The 11,237-nt window shown below is 53.0% G+C and overlaps 1 protein-coding gene and 1 non-coding gene across 3 annotated transcripts; one reads left to right on the top strand and one right to left on the bottom strand.

The window, feature by feature from the left end:
• Positions 1-613: 613 nt before the first annotated feature.
• TRNAM-CAU lies at positions 614-686 on the top strand. Its single transcript has one exon. It is a non-coding gene; the product is annotated as a tRNA-Met (tRNA).
• Positions 687-5,649: 4,963 nt separating this feature from the next.
• On the bottom strand, positions 5,650-10,291 carry TLE7 (TLE family member 7). Of its 2 annotated transcripts, XM_032324426.1 has the most exons (9): positions 8,947-10,291; positions 8,804-8,826; positions 8,569-8,627; positions 7,955-8,167; positions 7,605-7,846; positions 7,275-7,416; positions 6,987-7,140; positions 6,364-6,437; positions 5,650-6,027 (listed from the first exon to the last, which is right to left on the bottom strand). In XM_032324426.1, the coding sequence occupies exons 1-9, from the start codon at positions 9,252-9,254 to the stop codon at positions 5,923-5,925; spliced, it is 1,320 nt and encodes a 439-aa protein (XP_032180317.1). In that variant the 5' UTR covers positions 9,255-10,291; the 3' UTR covers positions 5,650-5,922. The 2 variants fall into 2 exon arrangements, with proteins under 2 accessions (XP_032180317.1, XP_032180316.1); XM_032324425.1 differs by lacking the exon at positions 5,650-6,027 and having other exon boundaries at positions 6,344-6,871.
• Between the last annotated feature and the right edge of the window lie 946 nt (positions 10,292-11,237).

Below are 11,237 nucleotides of genomic sequence, written 5' to 3'. Positions count from 1 at the left end.
CAAGTGCAAAGTTACCATAGCTTCTTCCCTGCGCTTCCCTCCCGAATTCACATCCCAAGAGTCCTCTGAAATCTTTTCCCCCTTGCCCTACCTCTCTCCCACCCCTAACCCAGGACCAAGCCTGGAGACTTCGTGCCCGGCTCTCCCGTCATCCGCTCCGCCCCCCACGCCTGCAACCGGGGCCCTACCCACCCCCCCTTACCCGGGGGCGCCCCCTGCCGCCCACCCGCAGCCTCTGTCCCAGAAGATCAGCCCTAGGTGCTCCCTCCCGCCCCCGCCCTCTGGACTGACACCTGGACTCGAAGGCCCCCTCTCACTGTCCGCACCCGAGCCAGGCGCGCGCCCTCCGAGTGCCCGAGCGCGCCGGCGGGGTCACCCTCGCAGCCTGGGCACCTGCCTGGAGCGCCGCTGCTCGGCGCCCGTTCTCTCCGCGGAAACCGCTCCTCTCCCAGGAGCGACCCTCCTCCCCCGCGTGTCGGTACAAGCCAGCCGCGTGGGGTGCGCCGCGGGGCAGGGACCCCCGGGTCTGCAGGGAGAGACGGACCTGCGAAGGTGGCTCAGGCGGCGGTAGGGGCCGTAGACACGTCCCTTTAGCGATAATGGGCCCCCTGTGGCCCTCTTAGCGCAGTGGGCAGCGCGTCAGTCTCATAATCTGAAGGTCCTGAGTTCGAGCCTCAGAGAGGGCACGAGGGTTTTGCCGCGCTCCAATGCACGGGGTGCAGAAAAACTTGCTGCGACCGTGCATTGAAGACCCCGGACACCGAGACGCCGCGGACGGAGGAGCGGAGACCCCAGCTGCCCGGGACCTCACTCAGCGGGAACGCAAGCCAAGGGCCACGGCCCCCTCCCAAGAATAAAAAGCCGTAAGTGAGAAAACTCGCCGTGCTGTCGCGACAGCGGGGAGAGGGACAGAGCGTGGCCGAGTGGTGCGCCTGCTTTTGCAGCACTTGCGAAACCGCGTCTCCTGGACCCCTCGCTTTGCCCCAACTTGACTCGGAGCAGAACCAGGTCTCTACGTTCGTTTCCGGCTGTCTCCGGAGACTGTGTCCTCGCTCTATCCCAGACCCCGCTTTCAAGAGCCCGCCCAGGTGTGGTGGGGGAGGACCTGGGCGCTCAGGGCCGGGGCGCCCCCCACGTGGCCCAGGACAGCAAGGTGGGGCGCGACCCTGGCGGCCCGGGCGAGGCCACCGCTCTACCCACAGCTCCAGCTGACCCCTGCAAGTTTTGATTATTCGGTTTACAATAGCTTCCAATTACTTTGTGATTTAGTCTTTTATTAATTATTTAGAAGGGTATTTCTTATTTTCCAAAATAGGGAAATTTCTAGTTTTTATCATTCATTTCAATCTTAATTGGTCGCACTGTGGTCATAGCGATGTGGTTTGAAGTGGGGTTCCCGAGCAAAGAGTCAAGAAAGAATCCTTGAGAGGTTTTTGGTGCAAAAAGGGTGGCTTTGTTACAGACCCAGGGCAGGACCTTGGGCAGGAGCAGAGCTGGGATTGTTGAGGGGCAAGTGACAATCCGCTTTGGAGCTGCTGGTGGTCAAGACAAAGGAAGTTTCCGAAAGGATTTTCGTATGTTAAAGATTTAGAGGCTCCTGGAGGCCTAGGTAGGGATCGTCTAGCCAAGGTGGTTTTTCCCTTTAGCAAAGCATTAACAGTAAAACCCTCAGGAATTTCGGGAGGAATGTCATACTAGGCTTGCCTCAAGTATTTGTCAATGGGCTGAAAGTTAGAAGAAAATTTATCTCATTTATTTTGCCTTTGTTCTTCACATCAATAAAATATATATATTATATAGTTTTTATATATGTATATTTTTTACTTATTTTTAATTTTTAAAAAAGATTTTATTTATTTATTTGACAGAGACAGAGATCACAAGTAGACAGAGGAAGGAAAGCAGGCCCCCTGCCAAGCAGAGAGCCCGATGTGGGGTTTGATCCCAGGACCCTGAGATCATTACCTGAGCCAAAGGCAGAGGCTTTAACCCACTGAACCACCCAGGCACCCCCTATTTTTAATTTTTAAACTAAGCTCTACACCAGTGAGGGGCTTGAACTCAAGGCCCTGAGATCAAGAATCCCGTAACTCTACCAACTGAGCCAGCCAGGCACCCTGATCATAGAATATACTCTATAAGAATTAAATCCACTGAAATTTATAGCTCAGTGTATGATCGCATTTTGTAAATGCTTTTTGTGTATGTGGGAAAAAGTATGTATTTTGTATTGGCCATAGGCAATGAACTACATTTTCTACTCATGTTCATCTCCTATATTCTTTTTTTTTTTTTAAATCTGTGGTTTTTTTCGGTCTGTTTGATATATTGCTTATTGATAGATTTGTCTGTTTTGTCAATTTGTATATATTTTGAGCCCATATTAATGCATGAAGCATAGAATTCTCCTGTCTTCCTGCTGAAATGAACCTGAATTGAACACTTACAAAGCGTTTCCTTTACTGCCAATATTGCTTTTCATATTAAACGTGTGGTCTAATAGTAATATCAGCTTGCTTTGATTTAGTGTGTAGAAGCATCTTTTTCTGAGTTTCATACTTTATCCTTGTTTTAATGTTTCTTTTAAGGGCACCTGGGTGGCTCAGTCAGTTAAGCATCTCCCTTTAGATCAGGTCATGATCCCAGGGTCCTGGGATCCAGTCCTGCATTGGGCTCCCTGCTCAGTGGGGACCCTGCTGCTCCCCCTGCTTCTGCTCTGACAAAATCTTTAAATATATATGTCTCTCTTAAATATACATCTCTTTAAATATACATATATATCTTTCTTAAACACATATTTGAGATATTTTTAACACAGTCATACAACCGCTACAGATTAGTAGGAATATTTACTCTGTTTGCATTTAATAAAATTACTGGTATGTTTGGATTTAAATCTACCATTTGAATAAGGTTTCCCTTTTTGTTCTGCCTGTTTTATTTTAATTCTAGTTATTTAACTGGTACCTGGGTGGCTCAGTCTGTTCAGTGTCTGCCTCTGGCTGAGGTCATGATCCCAGGGTCCTGGGATCAAGCCCCGAATTGGGCTCCCTGCTCAACGGGGAGCCTGCCTCTACCTCTGCCCCTCCCCCCTGCCCACTCACATGTGGACACACATGTGCTCCTGCTCACGCATGCACGCTCTCTAATAAATAAAATCTTTAAAAAAATTTTTTTAAAAATTCTAGTTAGTTAACATATATCCTCTCTTCTTTTGGAATGCTTTATTATTATATTTATATTCACAGATTAATATCAAATTATACATATTAAGATCATACTGATTATAAATACTAATATTAATGTTATTCTTATGTTCTATTATGCCAACATTTTCCCTCTATTTTGAAACTGTACCCTTGTTTAATATTCTTTTAGTAATTAACCTAGAAGTCCCAATGCCACTACTTGACTTACGAAGATTACTATTAACTGGGACTTTTACCTTTTTTTTTTTTAAGGTCATCTTGGGCACCTGGGTGGCTCAGTGGTTAAGCATCTGCCTTAGGCTCAGGTCATAATCCCAGGGTCCTGGGATGGAGCCCCGCTTCCTGCTGAACAGGGAGCCTGCTTCTTCCTCTTCCACTGCCCCAGCTTCCTCTTTCACTGTCTCTCTGCCGAATAAAATCAAAAAAGAAAAAAATACATATTTTTGCCCAACATGGGGCTCGAACTCACAACCCTAAGAGATCAATAGTGGTGTGCTCTACTGACTGAGCCAGCCAAGCACTCCAGACTTTTACTTTCCCGGAAAAAAATTTAGAACTCTTTTATCATTCTAGTTATTGCCTCCGCCCTTACATGGTTTTCTTCTTCTTCCTGTTCTCTCGGACACACGCGTGAGAGTGGGATTGTTGGGTCACGTGGTAACTAGGGTGAGCGCTTTGAGCTACCGAACTGTTTTTCAAAGCAGCTGCACCATTTACGGTTCCATGTTCTCCATATCCTTACCAACACCTGCTGTTGTCTCTTATTCTAGCCTTCCTAGAGGGTGGACTTGATTGGCATTTTCCCAGTGATGGTGAGCAGCCTTCCCCGTGCTTACTGGCCATCTGTGTGTCTTCTTTGGAGAAAAGCCTATTCAAATCCTTTGCCCTGTGTACAATTGGCTTGTCTTTTTATTGTTGAGTTATAAGAATTCCTTGTGTATTTTGGATAGAAGTCCCTGACCAGAAATAGGATTTGCAAATATCCTCTCCCCTTCTGTGGCCTGTCGGTCCCCTGTCCTGATGGTCTCATCCAGGTGCTCAGTTTTCATTTTGTCTAACGTCATTTTTGAAGAAAGAAACACTGCAGATGGAGTCAAAGCTCCCTTTTTCTCACTTTACGACCCAGTTTCTCTCCCTCCCTCCCCAGAGATCACCACTATTCTGAACTTGATCTTTGTAATTCCCTAGTTGTTGATTTAATTGTGTAAAAGGCACGTAACAGATCTTACACCATCTCCACCACCTGGAGGTGTACAGGTCAGCAGCATTGAGCACGCCCAAGCTGCTGTGTCACTGGGGCCACCCTCCATCTCCAGAATCCTTGTCACCTTGCAGAAGTGAAACTCTGTCCCCATCAAACACTCACCTTCCATTTCTCTCTCTCCCTCAGCCCCCTGCAACCACCCTTCTGCTGCCTGTCTCTGTGAGTCATCGGAGGACCTCACAGGAGTAGAATCACAGTATTTGTCCTTCTGTGACATTCCACTTCCCACAAGGCCTTCAGGGTTCACCCGTGTTGCAGCAGAGGTCAGAATTTCCTTCCTTTTAAGGGCTGAACCCGACATTCCCTTGTGTGTGTATTACCGATAGATCAGGTTTTCCTTGTCCATTCATCTTCAGTGGACACTTGTAGTTTTGTGTCTGGCGCAGTGGATGCTTCCACCTCACGGCCCTGCAGTCCCCAAGAACCTCCACCTCCTTGCCTTGAGCTGGTAGAAGGGACCCAGAACCTGGGGGTGGATTGCCCCCGACGCCTTTAGCCTTGATCCAGGAATGAGAGACTCATTCCTTACTCAAGATCCGTCGGCAAGACCTAGGTACCTGACTGTACCTCGGTCAAAGGATGGCACATTTGGTCCCTGGCTTTGCATCTCCTGCCAGTGACAACTCTGAGCTACAAACTTGAGCTGTCTCAGCCGTGCCAACCCTAAGCAAAGAGGAGGCAGAATGGGCAAGGATAAGGAAGCAGGCCTCTATGGCTTGATTTCAGGAGCTGGGCTTTATCTACCTGCAGAGGCCCAGACAAAAATATTACAGAATGCCAGAACAAAAATCAAGACTTCCAAAGACTCAGATAAAGCCACACATCTTCACACAGTGGCTAAAAGCAGAGACGGGGAGACAGAGAGAGAGAGAGGGAGAGTGCGAGCCCTTCCTTGGGATATGGTTAGACCAACTCATGGAGTATTAACCTGGGTCAGGAATGGAGGGTTGATGGGGTGCTGACTCCGTGACACAGCCTGAAGGTTTGCACAGGTGCATGCCTTTCTTCTTGAGCTTTCTGAAGTTTCCAAGACATCTCTGACCCGCCAAAAAAAGTTGCAAGCCAAACTAAGTCTGCTGTAAAATTCCTTCCCCACCTTGGAAGTTGCTGAGTGGGGTCTAAGAAATCCATCACAAGGGTTTGCTCTTTGAAAAAACTGACCACGTTATCATGCCATTTTGGTTTTTGCTTTTCTATTTTGTTAGTTACGAAGGCAAGTTTCCCCACCCAAACCCAGAAATCAGCAGTAAGAATAGTAACAAAGGAAAAACCCCCTACATCGTATCATAAAAACCTGTGAGCACAGGCAAGGTGTGTCTGGGACAGAGGGAGCAGACGGAGGCCCAACCACCAAGGGTCACGTGAAGGTATCAGGCCATGGAGGCTGCCATGCCCTCGGCCTTCTGGCCTCCTCTGGGTCTTCGCCAGCAGGAACACAGCACGCAGACTTCAGTACAAGAGCTGGTAAACCGTGGCACTGTTCTTGGAGCCCGTGACCAGATACTGGTTGTCAGCAGACACATCACAACACAGGACATCTGTCGGCTCCTCTACCTACCCGGAAGGAGGCCAGAAGATCGATTACAGGCAGGGGCCAGGCGTGGGCCACACTTGGGGGCAGTTTCAAGGTGAAGGACAGACCTGAGGTTCAGTCTGGAGACAACGGGGCAGGTCTCGGGGCTCACGGTGGAGCCCATGAGGTCACAGAACCTGGAGTCCCCATTCCCTTGGATCTAGTAAAGGGCCCCATATACTACCCCAGGGATAGTTTCTGTCACTGTCCTCGGGACCCGACCCACTGGGATCTGGGCCTGTGAGCTCTGAGAGCCTGGGTTTGCAGAGCCCCATGAGCTCTGAGAGCCTGGGTTTGCAGAACCCTCCTCTCGATACCTGAAACAACCTTTGTAGAGAAGGTGCGGCTATGCAGTGGATCGACTCGTCGATCGCGGTCACAAAGTAGCTCCCTGGCGAAGGAAAGGCAGGTGGAGAAGCCAGAGACCAAGCTTGCATTCCGGGCCCAGGTCCCTCCCCAAGGTGACTGAGCAGAGAGAAGCTCTTCCTCTGGCCCACTGTGCCCATCTAGAAAAACCAGAGACAAGAGCCAAACCATTCCCTCATCTGGCCCTTCCCTCCAGCCCCACACGGGACGGGGCTCAGTATCACTGCACAAAAGGACAATTTCATGGGGCTTCATGCCTTTTCTGCCGGCCCTGGTCTCCAGGCTGCTGTTCTGTGTAGGAAGGCACCGTTACAGGGAGAGTCGGAGAGCAGACGGATGGGGACAGAAGACAGGTAGGAGGCCAGGAGATGGGGGGAGAGGCAGCAGTGGAGAAGCAGGTGCAGAGGTGACAGCAGCAGGGAACCGGACACCTGGGTCTCCACTCCGCCCGGCTTGGGGCTGGGGAGGGAAGAACAGAGCCTGAAACAAGGCTGGACCCAGACTCTGCAGAAGACCAGACATCCTTGGCGGTTAGGGACAGGACCCCTAGAGGGGTCACCTGGCTTCCACTCACCACAGGAGGCAAACTTGAGGTTGTGGTGGTTGACGTATTTATGCAAGACTGCCTTAAACTTCTCCGGCCGGTGTGTGTGGAGAATTATGATGTCGCTTGTTCTCAGGCCTACCAGCACCCACTCCTCAGTGGGCTCGTGGGTAATGCTGAGGATCTGTTTGGAAGGAGGACCGGAGTCAGCGGTCCAAGCCGTCTACACGGTCATTCACACCCCGCCTCCCTGTGGAACTCAGGCCCCCACTCCCGGCCACGGGGACCACCCTCAGCCCACTGGGGGCTGCCACACACCTCATGCCGTAACTCGTGCTCCTGCAACCTCTGGTAGCTCCTCAGGTCCCAGGAATAGAGTCTGGTGTCTTCACCTCCTGTCCAGAACTTATTGCCTGCGATGTCCACGCAGCGGGACCCATATTCAGGGACCTCGTGCTTCCTGGCAGGAGAAGATCTCCGAGGTTCACGCACTGTCTCAACACCAGGACATTTCGGGCCCAGGAAGCCCCCACATCTAGTCTCCACACAGACTCACCGAGTCCTACTGCACAGAGGGGCGAGGGAGGTCCAGAAAGGGACACGGGCCTTCCCAAAGACCTCACCGCCCTGCCCTCCCCGGGGGCGTACCTGATCAAGATTTGGTTCTGCAAATCCCAAATCTCGACAAATCCTTTGAAACACGCCAAGCAGATCTGGGCATTGGAGGAGAGCGCCAGGGAATAGCACAGGGGGCCCGTGGAGGCCAGCTGGGCCCTGACGCGCGGTGTGGGCGCCAGATCCCACAGGGTCAGGCTCCGGGACAGACCCCCGGTGATGAGGCACTGCTCGTCCGGGAACAGCTTGCAGGCCAGGACACAGTTCTGGCGGTCCTGCAGGAACAGTCCCTGCCCTCACTTAACCTCCTCCAGGGCCAGGCTCCGCGTCACACGACGGAGGTCACGTCTAGGTTCCCCCAGCCCTTCCCGAACACCCCTCACCTGCAAGTCCAGCTGGGCCTGTGGGGCCTTGCTGAGGGCATGCAGGGCGCTCTCGTCCCAGACCTTAATGTAGCCATGGCCACACGTGTACACGTGGTGAGTCGAGCTGCTGATGGCCACGGCGTAGACTTTCTTCCCGTGGCGGAGCCTGCCAACCTTCCAGCACCGCCGGGGGACCCTCTGCCTGACCACCGCTTCATTGGGAACAGGCGGCTGGGCAGAGGAGAACGCGGGTACCCATCAGAGGGCACAGTCCTGGCCTTCCATCGCCCATGGGCGACCACCTGCCCGGTCCTCTGACTGAATTCCTCAGTGTTCACCCGAGGTTCTGAGACAGCTCCGGCACCAGCGTTGACAGCAGGGTCCGGCTCAGACACCCCCCCACCGCCCCTGACACAGCTCTAGAAGAGGAGACACTGTGAGCCAAAGGCCCCACACAGTGGCAGTGAGAGCCTGGCAGCCAAGTTCAAAGGCAGCGGGGAGCTGCAGGACAGCCACCGCTATGGGAGAGAATCCAGGCGCGCCACATGCCCTCCCCTTCCCTTACTAGCTTCTCTTTTGGGGAGGAGTGGGGAAGGCAAAGATCCCAAGCGTAGAGAAAATAAGACACTTACAATTGTCCTGAGGAACGACCAGACTTCTTCCCTGGGCGGAGGTGAGGGGCAAGGCTGGCCTGCAGGGAAATATCCAGGCCCACCGGCTCACGGAGAGGGCGGCCCACAGCAACGGGACCGCGGGACCCAAGGAGAAGCCTGCTTCCCCGACACCAGGCCTCACGCCTCGTCCCCCATCTGAGGCCCGGCCTGGGGCTGCCACCTTCCCTGCCCACGCGTCCAAGCTGGGACTTACCAAACTTGGGTCCTGGCAGGAAGCTATGACACGTGGACGAAGGGTAGGGGGACACAGTGTGATCTGGAGAGCTCGGTGCCAGGATCTCCTCTCCCCAGGACAGCTCCCGCTCCCTCCCCCAGTCTGGTTCAAGCAACACCTACCTGGGGGCCAGCTCTGCGGCTGCTTCTGGCTCTGCCTGGGGGAGACAACTGGTGTGGAGCTCAGATCTGCCCAGAGTCTGGAGGACCCACTGCTGTGGGATCCCGGCGCTCATCTCCTGATAAAGCAGGCCACGCTGTGTCAGGAAACCGGGGGCCTGCGGGGGCGTTCCATACACCCCCTCTGGTTGGGACTGTGCTTGGTGGGACTGGGAGGAAATGTCAGAGCTTTTGGGCACGTTGCTCGTCTCCTCTGGCTCATCATAAATACGGAGTATACGAAACAACGCCTCATCCTTCTCTCTACTCATGCTCTCAGATCAGTGCAGTCCCCTAGTCACCCAGTTCTAGGGCTGTTCCAACAGCGTCCGGGCAGCCAATTCGTCCTGAGTTCCTGCAGCAAGAGAACAGACGCAGATACAGGCATAGGCCCTGCTGGGGATCTGTTTGCAAGGGTCCGAGAACACTGTGTTGCCAAAAGGATGGCAAAGACTGGCTGTGGACCAGTGTTTTATCCTACATGTTGGCAGGGATGGTGTTAAGGGCGAAAGTGCACACAGACATTTGGAGAGGTTAGTAGCAGGTGTTTGTTTTTCCTTCCAGACCCACAGAGGACATTTCTAGTCCTACGAAATCCAAGTCACCCTTTAGTCTGGCACCATACCTCTCCACGGAGGACTCATGCCCAGTGTGAACATGGGGCAACTCTGCTCGTGTCACGGGCTCCTTCCCTGCCTTGAGGGGGCAGCGTGGAAGAACCGAGAGGCGTGCAGCAAACACGAGGTTCAGTTTGGATGGAGCTAGGCACCCCCATGACCGAGGGGCTGGCTGGTGGGGCTATTCGTCTCTCCTACCCTACGGGGTAATTCTGAGGAATGAATGGATCACGCAGGTAGAATACACAGAATTCTGTACGGTAGCGGCAGCCCTGTCACCGGCAGCGAGTGCATTCATCTGTGGACTGTGCCGGGGACCAGAGCTTTGAGGACGTTAAGGCAGACCACGTGCCTTCTCCTCCAGGCCTCCCAATGGGGAGCCCCAGAAAGGGCCTGGGGAGCCCCAGTGCTCCACAGTGGAGCACAGCTGCTCAGGGACAAAACGAAAGGATCTTCCCCAGGGAACCAATGCTGGCCGACCAAGCTTGGTCCTTGCTCATAGACCCCCACGCTCCCCACATGCACCGGCAGTCACCCCAGAGTCACCCCAGGGATGATGTCAGGCAGCTGTATCGCCACTACTCTGGACGCTACTGGACGCCTCGAGCTCTCTCGCTCTGCATCTGGCCTTGAACTAAACACTTGACACAGGTGATCCCACAGCATCCTCCCCACATTTTACATATTTTAAAAACTGAAGCTCAGGTGAACAAATAACTAGAAAACACAAGGAAAAGGTTCAAATCCCCCTCCTCCTCCCTGCCCACCCTGCCCAGGTCTGGCTCTCAACAGTGTCTTTCCTGCCTCCCCACCAGAAGGAAGAAAAAACAGCCGCTTCTTCAGCCATTTGATTCTTCCCTCTAGGACAAAAAAAAAACCCAAAACAAAAACGGTACAAAGGCCATTGCCCTCTGACCTAACACTGAAGTCCAGGCAACAGGAGGCTCTAGCCGCAGCGCCAGCCGGGACAGCAGGTGACTGACTGGACAGACCCCCGTCCACCGGAGGGGACTGGTGACAAACCCCGCGGCCATGGGGCGGGGACCGGTGAAACGTCACAGGACCTGCATCGCCTGGAATACAAAGCCGCTGGGAAAAGAAAAGGACACAACCTGGAGGACCAGGACAATTCCCAGGTGGGTCAGTGCGGGGAGAGGCGGATCCAAGGTTCAGAACAAAGTGCCTAACACGCAGCTTTAGAGAGGAGGGTGGCCATTAGAACCTGTCTTTGCATATGTTTGTGTGCACCTAAGAACCTAGGAGGAGGAGTTGCCTTTGGGAATGCAAATTGCCACGAGGGCAAAAAGAGCAGGAGGAAGATGGGTCTCTGCCCAGCTTGGGCTCGTTTCTGCACAGGTGTGGCTCTTTGAACCTAAATTTAAAATTGCTAGACCCGGAGTCTTTTTCTCGACTGAATCCTGCTTTCTCATCTTCCCCCAAAGGACAATTTGGGGTCCTCATGATGCCTACCTACGTACTTGTTTAAAAATTTTAACAAATGCACCCTGACACGCATCAGGCTCCTCAAAGTGGGCCAATTCGCAGAGCAACACCACCCCCCCCCACCGCCCCCACCGGCCAATGTGGTGAGGCGAGGCGGGAAGAGACTAGCAAGCGGCCCTCAGGTGAAGCTTAAAG

This window comes from Mustela erminea, chromosome 19, assembly GCF_009829155.1.
Source record: "Mustela erminea isolate mMusErm1 chromosome 19, mMusErm1.Pri, whole genome shotgun sequence".
Classification (NCBI taxonomy): Eukaryota; Metazoa; Chordata; class Mammalia; order Carnivora; family Mustelidae; genus Mustela; species Mustela erminea.
Note: the sequence above shows the minus strand (reverse complement) of the source record. Positions and strands in the feature narration are given on the sequence as shown.